This window comes from Musa acuminata, chromosome BXJ1-1, assembly GCF_036884655.1.
Source record: "Musa acuminata AAA Group cultivar baxijiao chromosome BXJ1-1, Cavendish_Baxijiao_AAA, whole genome shotgun sequence".
NCBI classification, from domain to species: domain Eukaryota; kingdom Viridiplantae; phylum Streptophyta; class Magnoliopsida; order Zingiberales; family Musaceae; genus Musa; species Musa acuminata.
The window spans coordinates 10698387-10716702 of NC_088327.1; the positions used below are offsets into that span (position 1 = coordinate 10698387).

At 40.3% G+C, this 18316-nt stretch overlaps 3 protein-coding genes, 1 long non-coding RNA gene, 1 other non-coding gene and 1 pseudogene across 5 annotated transcripts; 1 reads left to right on the forward strand and 5 right to left on the reverse strand.

The window, feature by feature from the left end:
- Positions 1–1959, reverse strand: LOC135679148 (putative pectinesterase 10). Its single transcript, XM_065192586.1, has 5 exons — positions 1745–1959; positions 1502–1679; positions 1119–1316; positions 417–655; positions 1–166 (listed from the first exon to the last, which is right to left on the reverse strand). The coding sequence occupies exons 1-5, from the start codon at positions 1957–1959 to the stop codon at positions 1–3; spliced, it is 996 nt and encodes a 331-aa protein (XP_065048658.1).
- Positions 1960–7952: 5993 nt separating this feature from the next.
- Positions 7953–8039, forward strand: TRNAM-CAU (transfer RNA methionine (anticodon CAU)). Its single transcript is given in 2 exon segments — positions 7953–7990; positions 8004–8039. It is a non-coding gene; the product is annotated as a tRNA-Met (tRNA).
- A 23-nt stretch (positions 8040–8062) lies between these two features.
- LOC103992660 (putative F-box protein PP2-B12) lies at positions 8063–9500 on the reverse strand. Its single transcript, XM_009412458.3, has 3 exons — positions 9158–9500; positions 8754–8872; positions 8063–8573 (listed from the first exon to the last, which is right to left on the reverse strand). The coding sequence occupies exons 1-3, from the start codon at positions 9467–9469 to the stop codon at positions 8117–8119; spliced, it is 888 nt and encodes a 295-aa protein (XP_009410733.2). The 5' UTR covers positions 9470–9500; the 3' UTR covers positions 8063–8116.
- A 1048-nt stretch (positions 9501–10548) lies between these two features.
- Positions 10549–12182, reverse strand: LOC135672641 (pentatricopeptide repeat-containing protein At1g11290, chloroplastic-like; annotated as a pseudogene).
- Positions 12183–12314: 132 nt separating this feature from the next.
- LOC103992650 (uncharacterized) lies at positions 12315–14116 on the reverse strand. The gene has a single exon (XM_009412448.3). The coding sequence runs from the start codon at positions 13942–13944 to the stop codon at positions 12676–12678; it is 1269 nt and encodes a 422-aa protein (XP_009410723.2). The 5' UTR covers positions 13945–14116; the 3' UTR covers positions 12315–12675.
- A 2523-nt stretch (positions 14117–16639) lies between these two features.
- Positions 16640–17486, reverse strand: LOC135680555 (uncharacterized). Its single transcript, XR_010515475.1, has 2 exons — positions 17293–17486; positions 16640–17104 (listed from the first exon to the last, which is right to left on the reverse strand). It is a non-coding gene; the product is annotated as an uncharacterized LOC135680555 (long non-coding RNA).
- Between the last annotated feature and the right edge of the window lie 830 nt (positions 17487–18316).

An 18316-nucleotide genomic window follows, 5' to 3' on the forward strand; every position in this document is an offset into this window, starting at 1 on the left:
CTAATCAAGTGGAGGCTGTGCCTCGAGCCATCCTTCCCCATCAATATATGAAATATCAATGAACTTCTTTAGCTCATCGTCACTCAGCTGCTTCTCCCACGTCACTCTACCTGAGAGGTCTGATCCTGGTCCTGTGCATCCCGATTCTGCAAACGTTACAACACCTCTGATGTACAAAAAAAAAAAAGATAAATTCAGATTAACAGTAAAAAATTGCAATGAATAACATACAAAAATAATGTCGTAAGTCTCGTGCAGTAGATCCATTTTTTTTCTTGTGATAAACTAAAATCGAACGTAAAAATGTCACTTGATTACTTGCTAAGAAACCTTAGAAAAATCAATTATAATTAGTAATAGATCATCTTTTTTCGATAAATAAAAGTTAAACATAGAAATACCATTCGTTAACTTACTCGTAACCTTTAGAAAACCAAATATACCATCCTTCTGGAACAATGATGGCTGACATGAAGGTATGGTAAAATATCACCCTCGAGTAGTGTTTCCATGCCCTCCCCAAGTAAGTTGCTTGAGGCCCTGAGATGGTGCACCACTTGAACACGAAGCCACTATTGTCACTGGCATTGTTTCGCCCTTGAGCCGTCACATATCCTGGCTTCTCAAGGCTTTTAACTGTTGATATCTTGCATCGCTGCGTGACCCACAACAATTTGATCAGACACAACATATGAAACTATAAATCATGTTTCATGCATGTTTTATTTGATTAGTAGGTCGATTTAAAGAGCTATTTTCGAAAATTGTAGGTCAAAACTTCCAAATTTAATAGATATAATAGAACATATGAAACTATAAATCATGTTTCATGCATGTTTTATTTGATTAGTAGGTCGATTTAAAGAGCTATTTTCGAAATTTGTAGGTCAAAACTTCCAAATTTAATAGATATAATACCAACATATTTCAATCTGAAAAGTACACAATAGAAGGAATAAATTGAAGATAAAAGAGGCTTATACGAGCAATTGTTATTAAATGAGATAACTAGGAGAGTATGTACAGAGTAAGTATCATTAGGACATGCATTATTTATATTTGCATGTCGAGTCGGATCGATGTAACTTAGACATGATCTAAAATTATCAAAATGATACCTCGTAAATAGATTGGCCATATCCGAAGATGAAGTCGGTCACACCTTCGATGTAGCAACCCTTGAAGTAGTGTCTTCCAAGCGTATCAGCGAGAGTGTCTTGAAACCCAATGAAGCTGCAATAGTAGAAGGCAGACTTGTCTCCAAAAATCCAAGCGGCCACCGCGGGGGTCAGTTTGGCGAATCCATTGTACGTATTCTGCATCAAATATAGACTCATCAAATCGTTCGTTTGAACTCCTAATCCATGCACATAAACCTGTTTCGTCGATTATTACAGTAGAATGATTAGATCGCTTCACGGCCATGAACAGTATATGGATTGATTTGTATGCTTGTTTTAGCTACTCGGGCCAGAGACTGTGAGATATAGATCAGTGAAACCTTGAAGGTTATCCTCTTGGCAACAAAGTTGGAGGCATATGACGTGAAGGTTGCACTGGTGTTAGTGTCATGGCCACTGGAGTCGCCGTTGTAGTCTCCCCACTCGATGGACGTCGTCTGAGCTCCATCTCCTTCCAGTACGACGTAACTCTTGGTGCTCTTCACGTTCACCTTCTCCCTGCTTACCCCACCGCATGAACGACCAGCTCTTTCAAGGTATAAAGCAAGGGAAGGAGAACCTACCTGTAGACGCCAGCAGCGACGTGAATCTTCGTCCACTTGTTGTTGTTGTCAGGAACGGATTCGATCGCCTGCTGAATGCTCTTGAAATCGCCACCGCCCTCGAGGTTGACGACGATGGTTCTCGCGATGGAGGCAGCTGCAATGGCCACAGGAGCACGTAGTGAAACGAAGGAGAAGACGGAGAGGAAGAGGACGAGCCACCTCAATTGGAGCATTTGGAAACACGTATATGCAAGGATCGGCAGCGGAAGGGAATACTACTTAGTGTGGATACAGTGAGAGAGATACGGTTGTAAAAATCTTTCTGTTACTATTCTTTTGATTTGGCAATTTCGCTGCAATTAAAAAATCTGAACTCTATCTTAACAGAAGAAAGAGAATTTGAATTCCATTTGGCGCATTGCGTAAATGTAACTAAGTGAGTTTTTCTAAGGATAAAAGAGTTTTCAATTCTTTATGTTAGGAGAAAAATTGCATATTGCAAAGCTGAAGAATATGCATATATAATAAAATTAGAGTTAATATTTGTCAATGACATTAGAAGTCAAATTTATATTAATATTTTTTTCTTTTCGGATTAGTATTTATAGGGAATATAATATCAACTAACAATCAATGATATTCTCTTATCTATTAATTGATTTATTTCCTAATAAGGAATGTGATTTTTAGGATGTAAATAGTTTATATTTTATTTTTGTGTGTGAACCATAAGAAATGAATATTATATTTTTATCTTCATGTGTGAAAGTAAACTAAAAATAAAAATAAATTATTACTTACCATCTCATCCTTTCTTATATAAAAGGGGCTCCTCCTCCCTCCTAATCAACTTTGATTCATGTTTTGAAATCTTTGATAATATGATTGTTATAATTTTATTATGCATAATAATATTTTAATTTTAAAATTTTATTATTAATAAATAATTATAATTGATTTATGATGTTAGAATGATTATTTAACTTATAATGATCTCGCTTCAGTGAATCTCATGATTGATTTAATTATTAAAATTCTTATTTTTGAATTATCATAAAAGTTTTAATTTATTTAATTAGATATATCTATATTTCAAGAATTATGAATGAATTTTTATGATTTAATTAATTTTAAATTTAAGATCATGTATTTAAATTCTTTAATTCATATATTTTAATTACTCTTTAATAATTTAAAATATTAAATTTAATTTGATATGATTAGTCTAATTAGGGTCTAACTTGAGATTTTATATATATATATATATATATATATATATATATATATATTTTATACAGTGGGAGTGAGACGATTGTACAAAACTTTCAGTTGTTCTTCTTCGGATTTGACATTTTCGCTGCAACTAAAAATCTGAACTCTATCTTAACAAAAGAAAGAGAGTTTGAATTTCATTTGGTGCATTTGTTGCATAAATGTAGCCAAGTGAGTTTTTGTAAGGATAAAAGAGTTTTCAATTCTTTCTATTAGGAGAAAAGTTGCATGCATAGTTGAAGAATCTGCACATATAAGAAAATTAGAGTTAATATCCGTCGATGACATTGAAGGTCAAATTGATGTTCGTAGTGCCTCTAAATAATTGGTGGAAGTAAGAAAAAATTTGTATTCTTTTTCTTTTCAGGTTCTTAAGTAAGTATGATTAGTATTTAGTAGCGTTAACTTGGGATTATTACAAGGATATTAATGTGAGTTATATATATATATATATATATATATATATATATATATATATATATATATATATATATATATATATATATATATATATATATATATATATATATATATATATATATATATATATATATCGTTGACATCTTGGTCGGTCCAACACAATCGAGACCCTTGTGTGTAGAAATGTTTGATATGTGTTTGAGATTAAAATATCATGCTCTCGATGTAAAAATACGGTGCTTTTAAGATTGAAATGTTACTTCTAATGTGTCACCTACATAAAGACCGAGAGAGATTTTTCGATCCGATCCCTCCGATATTTAAATTAGTAATTTGAGATCTCCAAATGTAGGTTCGAATAGTTTAAAAGAAATCTCTTATATTGGGTTTAAGTTTTTTATACCTTCCTAAAGAAAGGGAGTTTGTGATTACTTTCTTCGTCGTAATAGATTAGAAAGAAGCTTATGATTGTTTTTCAGATGAGAAGAAAGCTTATGGTTTCTTTTTTTTTTTTATAATAATAGATGAGAAAGAACCTCGTAATTGTCTTCCTTATTATAGTGGACAAGAAAGACGATTTTGTTTCCTTGCTTTGAATGTGAGTGGAGGGTCTCTTAGATCTCAAGTGATAACCACTTGTCAGCTGATAATAGATTTCCTATCATTTGTTCTTTCCAAAAGCATGCTTCGGGACACTTGCAAGAGAGGCTCGAAACGCATCGTTTAGTTCATCCGACACAGGAGCGTTCGAAATCTCATCTTGCGAGTTAGGTTTTATTTCCATCAATGTGTTAATCATTTCTTATCTCATCACACCGGGTGTTTCTTATAATCATCAATAATTTTTCTCTTTAACATAAATTAATTACTATAAATAATTTATTATTTTATTTAAATTATTAATTTTCTTGTTTATGTAGTATGGTTAAGAAAATGATTAAAATTGATTTCCTTAATCATGTGTAAGTTAAAAAATTATCAATAATTAATTTATTAATTGATTTATTTCCTAATAAGGGAAGTGATTTTTAGGATGTAAATAGTTTATAATTTATTTTTGTGTGTGAACCATAAGAAATGAATATTATATTTTTATCTTCATGTGTGAAAGTAAAATAAAAATAAACTAAAAATAAAAATAAATTATTACTTACCATCTCATCCTTTCTTATATAAAAGGGGCTCCTCCTCCCTCCTAATCAACTTTGATTCATGTTTTGAAATCTTTGATATTATGATTGTTATAATTTTATGATGCATAATAATATTTTAATTTTAAAATTTTATTATTAATGAATAATTATAATTGATTTATGATGTTAGAATGATTATTTAACTTATAATGATCTCGCTTCAGTGAATTTCAAGATTGATTTAATTATTAAAATTCTTAATTTTGAATTACCATAATAGTTTTAATTTATTAAATTAGATATATCTATATTTCAAGAATTATGTATGAATTTTTATGATTTAATTAATTTTAAATTTAAGATCATATATTTAAATTCTTTAATTCATATATTTTAATTTCTCTTTAATAATTTAAAATATTAAATTTTAATTTGATAAGATTAGTCTAATTGGGATATAACTTGAGATTATATATATATATATATATATATATATATATATATATATATATATATATATATATATATACAGTGGGAGTGAGACGGTTGTACAAAACTTTCTATTGTTCTTCTTCCGATTTGACATTTTTGCTGCAACTAAAAATCTGAACTCTATCTTGAAAGAAGAAAGAGAGTTTGAATTCAATTTGGTGCATTTGTTGCATAAATGTAGCCAAGTGAGTTTTTGTAAGAATAAAAGAGTTTTCAATTCTTTATGTTAGGAGAAAAGGTGCATGTATAACTGAAGAATCTACACATATAAGAAAATTAGAGTTAATATCCATCAGTCTAAGTTAGTAGTGCCTCTAAATAATCGGTGGAAGTAACAGAGAAAATTTGTATTCTTTTTCTTTTCAGATTCTTAAGTAAGTATGATTAGTATTTAGTAGCATTAACTTGGGATTATTACAAGGATATTAATATGAGTTATATATATATATATATATATATATATATATATATATATTATTGACATCTTGATCAGTCCAACACAGTCCAGATCCATGTGTGTAGAAAGGTTTGATATGCGTTTGAGATGAACATATCAAGCTCTCGATGTAAAAATACCGTGCTACTAAGATTGAAATGGTACTTCTAAGGTGTCACCTACATGAAGACCGAAAGATATTTTTCGATTCAATCCTTCCGATATTTAAATTAATAATTTGAGATCTCCAAACGTGGGTTTGAATAGTTGAAAAGAAATCTCTTATATTGAGTTTAAGTTTTTATATAATATATATATATATATATATATTATACAATGGGAGTGAGACGGTTGTACAAAACTTTCTGCTGTTCTTCTTCCGATTTGACATTTTCGCTGCAACTAAAAATCTGAACTCTATCTTGACAGAAGATAGAGAGTTTGAATTCCATTTGGTGCATTTATTTTATAAATGTAGCCAAGTGAGTTTTTGTAAGGATAAAAGAGTTTCCAATTCTTTATGTTAGCAGAAAAGTTGCATGCATAACTGAAGAATCTACGCATATAAGAAAATTAGAGTTAATATCCGTCGATCAAATTGATGTTAGTAGTGCCTCTAAATAATTGGTGGAAGTAACAAAGAAAATTTGTATTCTTTTTCTTTTGGTTCTTAAGTAAGTATGATTAGTATTTAGTAGCATTAACTTTGGATTATTACAAGGATATTGATGTGAGTTATATATATATATATATATATATATATCACTGACATCTTGGTCAGTTCAACACAGTGGAGACCCATGTGTGTAGAAATCTTTGATATGTGTTCGAGATGAAAATATCATGCTCTCGATGTAAAAATACTGTACTTCTAAGATTGAAATGTTACTTCTAAGGTGTCACTTATATACAGGCCGATAGAGATTTTTCAATTCGATCTCTTCGATATTTAAATTAGTAATTTGATATTTTCAAATGTGGGTTTGAATAGTTCAAAAGAAATCTCTTATATTAGGTTTAAATTTTTTATACCTTCCTAAAGAAAGGGAGTTTGTGATTGCTTTCTTCATCATAATAGATTAGAAAGAAGCTTATGATTGTCTTTCGGATGAGAAAAAAGCTTATGATTTCTTTTTTTTATCATAATAGATGAGAAGGAACTTTGTAATTGTCTTTCTATAGCGGACAAGAAAGACGATTTTGTTTCCTTGCTTTGAATATGAGTGGAGGATCACTTAGATCTCAAGTGACAACCATTTGTTAGCTGATAATAGATTTCCTATCATTTGTTCTTTCCAAAAGCACGCTTCGGGGCTCTTGCAAGAGAGGCTCGAAACGCGTCGTTTAGTTCATTCGACATAAGAGCGTTTGAAATATCATTTTGCGAGTTAGGATTTATTTCCATCAATGTGTTAATCATTCCTTATCTCATTAGACTGGGCATTTCCTGTAATCATCAATAATTTTCCTCTTTAACATAAATTACGATAGAGATATTGCCGTTTGATTTTGCGATCAGGTGTTCGAACAGGAACGCCTTAACATTAGTCTGTCACTTCCATCGCTCGGTTTTAGTTGCTTGTCTGTCCCCAATTCGACCTGCTGAAATCAAAATTTAATGACGACGAGTCTACATAGAGAGAGAATAAAAATTGATCCAGTGTTGCCGAAGCGAAGCTACGAACCTTAAACGAGAAGTAGAGACGCCAGATGAGCTCAATCAATTTGGCACGGGCAACACAGCTAAAAGTATATGGCATATGATGAACTAGTTGATATGACAGTCATTGTGAATACAATACTAGTAATTGACATTCTTTTGTACAAAGCAATACGTACTTGAGATAGACGATGAACGGCCATGGAAGTGTATGGGCACACAGATTTAGACCAAAACAAGACGACAGATGATGGGATCGATGGTGGAGGTGCAGACTGCGGGAGTAAGCATGGCGAGTAGTAGGATGATGCATTAGCAGAGAAGACACGAGTAGAGTATCATTTTGTAATGAAATATTAATGTGTGAGAGATGAAGATTAAAATAGGAATATATTATATCTTTATATTGATAGAAATTGAAAGAGTTGAATTCACCCACAACAATCTAAAAACATCAAACGTTTTGATCGAATTGACACTGTCGAGTCTCACTCAGTTTAAACGGTTTGCTCGTCGGTGAGATCGATGTTGCCTCATGTTCCGTTGAAGGCCAGCATTCATCTGTTCTGTTTAATGCGAACCATTCCGATCACAGTATGCAGTGATTTCGGATTAGTTGGCTCGTGGGGTCGAGTCAAAATCAGGAAGGACTCGTGAGAGTTTAACACCGATTTCCCATCGTTGGCTCCATCGTAGTATCACATTGCTATTTTGCACATGTGGTCTCGCAGAGCCGCCTGCAAATGAAGCGGTCCTTTGGTGTATCTCAGTCCAATCCAAATGATTTTGTCCGACCCCACATCTGGATCACAAGGAGTGGTGGCGCAGTTGGTTAGCGCGTAGGTCTCATAGCTTATTTGAGGAATCCTGAGGTCGAGAGTTCGAGCCTCTCTCACCCCAAATCCTTTTTTAATTGGAAAACATTTGTGACAAATTATTTAGGATTATTCTTTGGAAGATGATACAATTACGTAAGGCTATATGGCCAAAGTTTTAGGCCTTATCTCGATGCCCTCGACGATGAGACCCTTCTTCCAATGCCCTCCTTTCACTTCCATCCAACTCATCACCACCTCCTCGTCCTCCCCGTCCTCATTGTAGAACTCGCCCATCTCCGCCTCCAGCCACCCGTCCTCCCTTGCCCGCCCACCGACTTCCTCCTCTTCCACTTCGGGAGCTCCTCCTGGAAAGTTCACCATCATCAAAGCGTGCCTATCCGTGCCACGGGGCTGCAAGCGGATCGCTCTGGTGGATGATTGCGCTCCAACCGTGACGGATGTTTCGTGGGGTGGATGGCCGAGACCACGCGACGAATCAGCTAGTTTGAAGATAAGATAGGCAGCGTAAGTTGTTCTCGGGGAGAGCATTTTACTCTGGATCCTCCCACGAATCTCCAACCAGCATACGGCCAGCAGTTGGGCGACCTCTGAGAACCTTGCACACAGGAAATCAAAAACACAACCACAAGAACCATTTCTTTAAGGTTGTATAGTTTGGAACGCGCTAAAACACAATTCAAAGCATGTAATATTATGTAATAGTATCACATACGCTTCATTTCTCAACACAACCGCTGTATATTCATGAGGAGGAGGAGGAAGGAGAAGTAGATACCTGGAATCGGGCAGGGAAACCCACTTCCAGTATTGGGGGGTGTCTCCCCATATGATGGACAGCGCAGAGGCGGAGAGCATGTAGCACTTGACCCCACTGGACCTCTCCAACCAGAAACTCTGCAAAACCAACACAAACATCAACGATCATCGACTACACACAGAATCCCTAAATGCGGTCTACTCGACGGAGGATGGTCGGTTCGGTGACGCGAAATCTGCAAGATCACGGTTGTCCTTTCATCTTGGATAAATTCCACACAGAGATCCGAATTCATCAATTAAGGAAGAAAACAGGGGTAAAACCACTAATCGCACAAATACAACCCTAAAGAGAAACAATATATAATCAAGATAGAGAAGTGGAAATAGATCGGTCGATTCGAGGGGGAAGGAGCGTGGTACCATCTTGCCGTCATCGATGAGGACGGAATCGCAGAGGAGGAAGAAGAGGTCGCGCTTGGAGGAGTACTCCACGGGGTGGACGGCGCGGGAGAGGATGGAGTGGCAATCGGAGGGCAGGAAGCGTTCCCAGACGGTGTCGGAGGCGGCGGCGGAGCGAAAGGCAGAGGAGACGCCGGAGGAGCGGCAGGCGTCCCGGGGGGCCGTGAGGGAGATGGCTTGGGCGATGCATCCCTCGGGAAGCCTCTCGATACCCGAGTCTGCCATCCGAGATAGATCGGTCGATCGCGATGAATCTGGCATTCCTCTCTGCATGATGCGTCAAAAGTGAATTAAAAGGAAAGAGAACCGGTTCTTGCTATATATATATATATGTTTCCAAACGCAAGAGGGAAGACCGTGGGCTAAGTTGCTTAGCATCGAAGAATAAAAAGAAAGCGTGGGGGCAGGGAGACAATATGAACGCGTCAACATGTAATTCAGACAAGAAAGACACGTTGAGGCAACAACTAAAAAAAAAAACAAAAGGTATACTCTCACGGAAAGCAAAAAGAAAAACAATATATCAACGTTGACCTATTATAAAAAATACTAGGGTGATTTTTTTTTTGGATTTTCTCATAAAAGTACTTCTAATTTTAAATATTTTATTTTTTTAATATCTTAAATTTTTTTGTCATCTCCGATATCTCTTTTCTCTTTTTATCGTGACGAAAGCGATAAGACCTTTTGTAAAAAGAAAGAAGATGATCATGATAGGATAGCTTCCAAACAAGTGATAATGCGGAGGAGGTCATGACAATATAGAACTTTTGGGATATTATTGAAAAAATAAAATTAATTGAGAAGACTAAAAAATAGATACTTTTTAGAAAAAATATATATAATTTTTTTTAGGGAGATTAACCAAAATACAATATCTTCTCTTAAGGTTTTTCATGATTTTATGCTTTTTAATAGGTAAAGTGATAAATACCTCTTTTTCTCATTTAGAAAAGTCATCATAACACGAGAAAGCCATCCAAGATTGGACGATTAACCTTTGGGCTTTCTGCTTCCTTTAGCGAGGTAGAACGGTGGTCAACTCTCTAGGCAGGCTCAACTCTTTGTAGAACTTAAAGCGGTATAGGAAGAAACCAGAGTCATACAACTTTATCAGGGTCTGGAAACATAAACTGCACTCAAGCAACTGAGATCTCTTGTAATGGATACGCACGACCAACATAAGAAAATGTACCATCAAATTCACATCTATGTAGGCACAGAAGGTAATATGATGACCAACGACGAGTGAAATGACAGACCACAATCTCACAATATCGGCATCCGTTGTAATTGCTTGGACACAGCACCTCATTGGTGTTCAACCCACAGCAACTCAGATAAAATACCAATGACCTCAAACCTTCAACATAGAGTTCTTCACCATTCAGTACATAGATATCTTTCAGTTAAGTGGCAAAAATTTACCTTGGTTTAAAGTTTTATGATATAAAGCACATACATAGAATTGCATCATCGTCTACATCCAAAGTACCAGCTGCAACTTGGATTTGGCTCGGTCCAGGCTCCCCATCAACACCTTGCTTCCTCCACGCCTCTCCGAAAACCTGCATAAATGTTGGACAGAGCAATGTATAAGACAGTACATTCTTCTTCTCCATCCTATCAAAGACTCTTCGTGCATAGTTTGTCACCTGACTTGGCATACATGTCAACGAGAGTTGTTTCTATGACCACAGAATTGTGACCATCTTGAATTCCTGTCCTCAGAGCTTGAGCATGGATCTGATTGCCAGTGAAAGACACTGAACCAATCCATCTTCACGGTACAAACTAGCCAGCAAACTCAACCCCTCTTGCGGCAATTCTTGCTGGACATAGTCGGTCATGCCATCGAAGAACCAACGAACTTCTTCTAGTCCATTACAATTGTACCCAATGATCATCGAGTTACAGCAAGCAACATGCCTTTCACGTAAAATCGTCAAGCACAGACCGAGCTTCCATGACATTAGAGCACTTGCAGTACATATCGATTAAGGCGCTCCAAAGAACAGCATTATCACCGGTACATAAAGAGCCATACTCACCGGTGCCCAGTGCAACGATATGACCATGGACCTGCTTCCCAACTCTGTGCAACCCGAGATGAGCAGACAGTTAAAATGGAAACCAGGACACTGCTGTCCATAGCAATCATATCCACAAGATCGTCCAAGGCACACCGAACGACCAACTCAGGAGCATCAGAATACCTGTCATTGGCAACATAACCTTTAATCATCATGAGTTCAGAACTCGAGCAAGAAATTTCTCTCCCCTCCATAGCTCTCTGCGCGCTCTCAACGTCCCCACACCTAAAGAACATGTTCGCCAAGGCACTCACCACCGCTCGGTCTGTCTCGAATCCTGCCCTCGCAGCGTAGCCATGAATCTGAGCACCAGTCCACAGATCACTAATCCCCCAGCATGCGGTCAGGCCGCTCGCCACCGTGTACTCAATCAGCGCCCAACTGGAATTCGGAGCATCTCATAAGTCGAAACAGCTCCAGCTCCAGCGCCGAGACGCCCGACCCGGCGTTCGCGTAGCCGGAGATCATAGCATTCCAAGAGACAATGTTTCTGTGAGGCATTGCGTCGAACATCCTACGGGACGAATGCACGTCGCCGCATTTGGCGCAGGAGTCGAGGATGACCGTGGCGACGACGACGGCGTGGAGGCCGCCGACGAGGTGGTGGTCGTCGGCGGAGGCAGCAGCGCGGGCGGCGGAGGAAAGGGCAAAGGGGTCAACGAGAGGGATTCGGGTGCCGCGTCGCGGGGCCGTTGAACGAAGGCCGGCGTACGCCCGGAGAGAGATGGGGTCGGTGGCGGTTAGAGTGCGCCGTTCGAACCTGAGCTTGAGTAGCCGCGTGAAGGAACTCATTCAAGTTTGTCGAGGTCATGGTCTCCTCTCATTCATGTTCATCCATCGTCCGTTCCTACTTTGGTCCTCTTTTCTTTCTACCGTTACATTTGGACTCCAGACCAAATGGACACGTAGAAAAGGACTTGGCAGGGACAGTTTCTTCGATGCGAAGGTGAGGAAAAGGTTGGGGAACAGAATATGCTGGCCATGATATGAAACCGAATACCGACCGTACAATTCTTGCACTACACTTCCACAAGTAAATATCCAAATATCATTATCGTGAGCCTTAAAAGCACTCACGCCGGCACCCGACACAGAAATATCCCAAAGTCTCACTCACACACTTACTCATCTACCTACTGACTACTAAAAATCTCCATATTTACATACGTTCTAAAGCCCAGAGGGGTCCCAAAATAAAAAAAAGAAAAAGAAAACCAACTCACCAGCAATAACACTTTCTCGAAAAACAAATATACAGATAAGAAAGAAAAAAAGAAGGGGAAAAGAAGAGAAAGGAATGAACAGAACAACGAAGAGGAATAGAGACCTATGTTTATTTGTTTTTTCTCCGGAGTCGATCGAGATATCTCTGACGCCTTCGTAGCTCTAACGGCCGCATCGGCGGGATCGAGGGCTCGTGACCGTCTGATACGTCGGTGCGACGCTCGGGTCGTAAACCACCCGCTCCGTTCTATCGTACGCCACCTGCCCCGCTGTTGCTGCTGCGTATGCCTCCAGCCGCGTCATCAGCTTGCCACAGCCTCCCACCAGCTTCGTCGATACCAGACCGGGAGCCGTAGCCTCGCAGAAGGCCTTCGCTGGCACCGCTCTTGGCGCTGCAGTGTAGATCGCTGGGTAGCCGCCCGGTGACGCCTGAATTAGGTACACCGTCTGATCGCCGACGGGAGCCGACAAGGCGTACCTTCCGACCGATGCACCTCCGCGCTGCTCCAGCCAGTACACTGCCGTCGAGGGTGGCGGCGCAGCGATGACCTCCGGTGCTCTTCGAACTCCGTACTCTGGAAGGTTTACCCTAGGTAGGTTCTCCTCGCTGCCGTTGCACGGGACCACCGGCGGAGGATTATCGGCGATCTTTGGCTTATCAAGATCCGGGCTCTGTCGCTGGATCTCCCCCGTAGATACCACGGCGGGAGAAGCGGCGACCGAATCAGCACCTCCCGCGATTGGTTTTTCGCTCTCATCCTTGACCAGATCGGGCTTCGTTGGCGCCTCGAGGGGAAGATTCTCCAGCACCGACGACAGGGACTGAGGATCTGCGGTGACCTTACCCGCTGCGGTAGTGAGGTAGTCCTGGTCGAGGCCGAAAAGGAAGTCGGGGCTCTGCGAGGCATCCAGCGTGATGGGCAGCGCAGGCGGCGCGGAGGGTGGGGCTGGCACGGCGTTGAGGGCGTCGAGGAACCACTGACGTTCCGAGCGGGCGGCGTCGAGGAGGGCCGCCGAGGGGCGCGGGGGAGGGGGACCGACGGGGAAGAGAAAGAGGCGGAGACGGGGCGAGGGCTTGGTGGAGGAGGTGCGATGGAGGAGGTCGTACTCGGCCATCAAGTGGTCGATGTCGTCGTCGTCGGTGACGGAGACGAGGGCGTCGAGATCCTCACCGGGGAGCTGGTACTTCAGGCAGAGTGGGCTCACGAAGGCGGTGATGGAGGCAAGTTTGGAGAGAAGGGCAGGGAAGCGGGCGGAGCGGTCAAGGGAGAGGATCTTGGTTTCTCCGCCGACGTAGGAAAGCCTCCTGTTGTCGTAGCGACGGGGCTGGATTCGACCACCGTAGCTGACCATGAGCCTGACGCGGCAAGGAGAGGTGGCTTGAGGCGGAGGCGGTGGCGCGTTGTTGAGATGAACGGGGGGCGAGTCCATCCTCTATCTATTCTATTTCTGCGGTTTTCTATTTTGAGCCGCCTCCTTCTCTTTTCTATCGAATCCATCTCTTGGTAAACAGGCTGACGCGAAGGGGAACCGCTTCATGATATTTCAATTTATGTTGGCGCGGTGATGAGACTGAGGGAGAGCGAGATCGTTGCGAACGGAAGATACGAGAGAGAGAGGCGTGTCGCAGGGTGCGGACCTAATAGGTGTAGTGTCAGTGACGGCGGGAGCGGAGCTCGCCTCTCTCGCGCCTTGTGTGATACAGCTCAGCCAGCGAGCGGGCTTTTTTCTCCTAGTGACACGTGTGCTCCGACCCCACCAACACACAAGGGAAAGGACCTAGATGACTCGGTGTTACGTAGATCTCCTCTTCTCGTCGGTGGAATAGATAAATGGTGGGTCCGAAGTATTCTTTTTTGCTACGTAGGGCCAGGAGATTTGGCGGGACACAACAAACTCTTATCTTTTGTTCTTCAAATTCTTTTCCTCTAATTATTTATTGTTTTGATTTATTTATGTTACGATACGGTAAGTGGTGGAAAACTCCTCCTAAATATCAAGAAGTGGGAGTAAATATTAAACTTGGAAAGATGGAAAACATACGTGCGACGTGTTCGTGGGTGGTGAATGCAACAAAAAGCGATAGAGGAGAGGTGTGTTAGTTACCACAGTTAATGCCACCCAGCGGAGTGGTTGAATCAGGTGGTTGGAAAGAGGCACCACGGCATATGTGATACAGTATACCGGCACATGACATGTCCTAACTCTGTACCGGTTGGTCAATTTTCTAATATGGTAATTTCGTTCTTCCCACCGATACGGTGGGTCGCAAGGAAGGACGAGGATGTACTGCCCCCGGGCGTGACTTGGACTGTGTCAGGAAGGACCAAGTAGACCATACGACATGACAAATAAATCGATGTGAAATAGGGAAAAGCTGATGAAGAATCCAAAGAGGGATTCCATGCGTGGCAAAGGCAGCCGACGGACGGAGGAACGGTTTGTAATTTGTTATTGGATTTTGTTAATGAATAATTGTTTTTTACTCGAATCGTTTATTATAACTCAATGGCTATATCGTTTCTAATACTAGTTATTATGATTCGACCTGAGATAATTAATTCATTGAACTTGAATTATTTACGCAAAATATTCAACGTAAATTACGGATATAGTATAATCTATATCCGTCAAAATAATTTTATATCCAATTTAACAATGACTAAATGAAAACGTTTGAGAAGGTATGAGATCTCGTACGGTATGTAATATCATCTGTCCGGTAAAGAATACTAGGCATCATCTCCTTCTCCCGTGCTGGTATCATGATGGAGGGATGCCGAACAGCTAAGTCCACACGAGGTAACTGTAACGGCGAACAGCCAGCTAGTCCACATGAGGCAACTCTAAAGGAGCGAGGAACGAGGAGCAAGATGAACTGCTGGTCGACCCTGGAACGAGCTCCGAAGAAGCAGCTCATACTGCTGACACAGGATACGTAGACAGCTGGAGCATGCACTACTTGCCCTAAACGCCGCATCTACCCTACAAAGAGAAGACCGCAATCGAAGATATAATACTGTGTGCTAATTATATCATATAACGACGGCAGCAAAGCAGAGAGTTGGGAGTCTTCGTACCACGCAGGAGAGGGAAGTGGCGGCATTGAACTTTCTGTGTGGGTGGCGCAATGATGTGAATTTGGAATCGGATTGAAGTAACGATGTTTACTTGTGTTTCAATGGGTCGGGCCGGCTGCACTTGCTAGATCTGACCTTGAATCCAGGCTCACCCACGTCAACCCACGGTTCAGAGAGAGAGAGAGAGAGTAGCGATTTAAGGTGAAGGACGTTTTGGATCTCCAAATTCTTCGGATAGAGACTTGTCATTTTTATTTCTTTTGGGATACGCCAAAAGAAGAGGAGTACCACTTTGTTATGTTCACCTGGGACCATCAGTACCAATCCAAAGTTGACATGCAAAGTCATACGTGACGATTATACGATACTGAATACGTGGTGGATGACCATTATACGATCAATGACACAAACTTACTTCACCTCGATCCATATTCAATCATTCCTAGGAAAGGTACTGAATCCATCCGATACAAGAATTATTACCAAATCATATAGCCAGAGTCACACTGACAGCTGCTGCCTTCCTTGGATCCCTTCTTCAACAAGACAAGAGAGAGCAACCCAACAGTGGCCAGCTAAAAGTTAGAGTGCTTATGACACCTCCGATCCGTGGACCTGTTGCCTGGCTCAGAACACTGTCCAAGCAAACATGGAAGATATGGCACTGCAAGCCATTCCAGCATCAGGAACCAGCTTTTGTTAGCATTTGCCTCTGCAAGCCATGTTCCTGTGTCCTCGTGACGAGCAGTTAAAAAGGAGTATTTTGATGACTCTACTCGTGAATATTCACGTTGATAATAGGCTACATGGAAACATATGATCACATATTACTGTAAAAGATACCAAGTTGTTTAACAAGAATCTACATATCACAGGAAAAAAGAAAACTTAGTTAGTAATGAATCTTACATAGTTATGTAATATATGCAGAAGAAAACCATAAAAGCTTCGTTGAACATAGCAAGAAAGAAGCTGTGTCGATCATAGATATATATACATTTTGCTTGAAGTAAAAAAGTAGAGATCGCTTCATACACACACACACACACAAAATCCTCGGTCTTGATCGCCATAATACAAGTGATGGAAAGAGCAACATTGACAATTACAATCATAATAGACAAACGACTGCATTAACGGAGGAGCAAAAGATGCTAACTGTGAAAGTGATGGTGGACGCCGGTGATGGCGATCGCGGAAGCTACCTGTTAGAGACTGGGTTTGGGCCGCTGGGGACTTCGTGCTTGCTTGCTTCGAACTCAGAAGTCGAGTTGTGGCTATTTGGACGTCGCTTCATGGATCGAGACGAGGAAGGTGACAGAAGTCGCCTACTGCTACTGCTGCTGCTGCTACTACTGGTGAACGAGACATTAATGTTGATCTTGAGCTGAATCTGTGGTTGAAGCAAGGAAAGGAGGAGGAGGAGGCAGAAGAGGCAGCAACAGAGGAATGCATTTGATCTGAGACGGCTTTGATCTCTTGCCATGCAGGTTTCAGCGTCAAGACCCGAGCTACACCCCCCAGATTGCCCAAAACAGATCAAAATCCATGTGCCAGTTTAAGTAATAAGAAGGGAGAGGGCTTCTGCAGATGAGAAGATCAAGAAAGAAAAAAAGGCACTTGGAGAAAAGAATCCAGGCGTAGATGAGGTGAAAAGGGCAAAGACTACTTGAAGTTGAATGCAAAATTATATGCTTACCCCTTTCAGGTCACTTTTGCGTGGATTGGATTGTTAAAGAGACACTGAATGAGATGGCATGTGCTCCAATGAGTATGGCAGTGGCGGAGGGCTCGAGTCTAAAGAGCAAACTCTAAAGACCTCTCCTTTCACCACCATGTAATCGACTGAGATCACATTTGCCATCAACCTAAATGATTCCATGTGTAGATTGGTGAAAGATTTGTCTGGTTGCATTGCATAGTCAAGAAATGCAGGAGAGAGTACATAAAGGTAAGATAACAAAGTTAGTACTTGGTAGTTTAAATTTACGTTTTTATTATTGAAATATTAAATCAAATTTTGTGATTAGATAAGATTTTGATTTAGAAGCTTTTTTAGATGACTCATATGATGCTTTAGATATATAACTATGAGAAGAAATAAGGTAGAACCAAAAAAAGACTCGAGTTTTGATAGTTAATATGGGTTTTTAGTTTGGAAGTATCTCCCCCTCTATTGTCACTTCTCTATGATTTCTTGATGCCTACCATCCATCGTAATGATTTCAAATGAAATAAACATGCACTCAGCACTACCATTGTTAATATGATGATCTTTAATCTTGAAGAGTAAGTTTAGAGAATATGAATACGAGCAACAACGACAAAAGAACCAGATTGGATCCAGCCTACCAAAAGCTGGAATAGCAGCTACAAGTAGCTTGGTGTAATTACTAGATTGAAAACAATCGATGTCACTATTGGGGTGTGCAAAAGGTCACCGACGCAGTAGGGTACTGCTACTGTGCACGGATTGAAACAAGTCTCCATGTTTCGTAAGTGTATCCACATAAACTACAAGAAGCTCAGAAGCAATCGAATTGAATTGCATGTAGTAAATAGACTATGAGGGCATTGTAATGGCATTTCCTTCTGTTTTAGACTCTTTACAAGAGAGAGAGAGAGAGAGAGAGAGAGAGAGAGAGAAAATGGTGAGCTAGCTTTTCACAAAGGCACAAGAAAAGCAGGAGGCATCTAAATTCTTAAGCGTTGTTCTCTTGCAG

What these genes read in the sequence shown, in the direction of transcription:
- LOC103992660 (XM_009412458.3), bottom strand. Translation starts at nt 9,469, where the DNA reads ATGCAGAGAGGAATGCCAGATTCATCGCGATCGACCGATCTATCTCGG. An exon ending in TCATCGATGACGGCAAGATG is followed by an intron (nt 8,873 to 9,157) that starts GTACCACGCTCC and finishes TTGGTTTTGCAG; the next exon opens with AGTTTCTGGTTGGAGAGGTC. An exon ending in GTTTCCCTGCCCGATTCCAG is followed by an intron (nt 8,574 to 8,753) that starts GTATCTACTTCT and finishes CCTGTGTGCAAG; the next exon opens with GTTCTCAGAGGTCGCCCAAC.
- LOC103992650 (XM_009412448.3), bottom strand. Translation starts at nt 13,944, where the DNA reads ATGGACTCGCCCCCCGTTCATCTCAACAACGCGCCACCGCCTCCGCCT.
- LOC135679148 (XM_065192586.1), bottom strand. Translation starts at nt 1,959, where the DNA reads ATGCTCCAATTGAGGTGGCTCGTCCTCTTCCTCTCCGTCTTCTCCTTC. An exon ending in ATGGCCAATCTATTTACGAG is followed by an intron (nt 656 to 1,118) that starts GTATCATTTTGA and finishes TGGGTCACGCAG; the next exon opens with CGATGCAAGATATCAACAGT. An exon ending in TGGTTTTCTAAAGGTTACGA is followed by an intron (nt 167 to 416) that starts GTAAGTTAACGA and finishes TTTGTACATCAG; the next exon opens with AGGTGTTGTAACGTTTGCAG.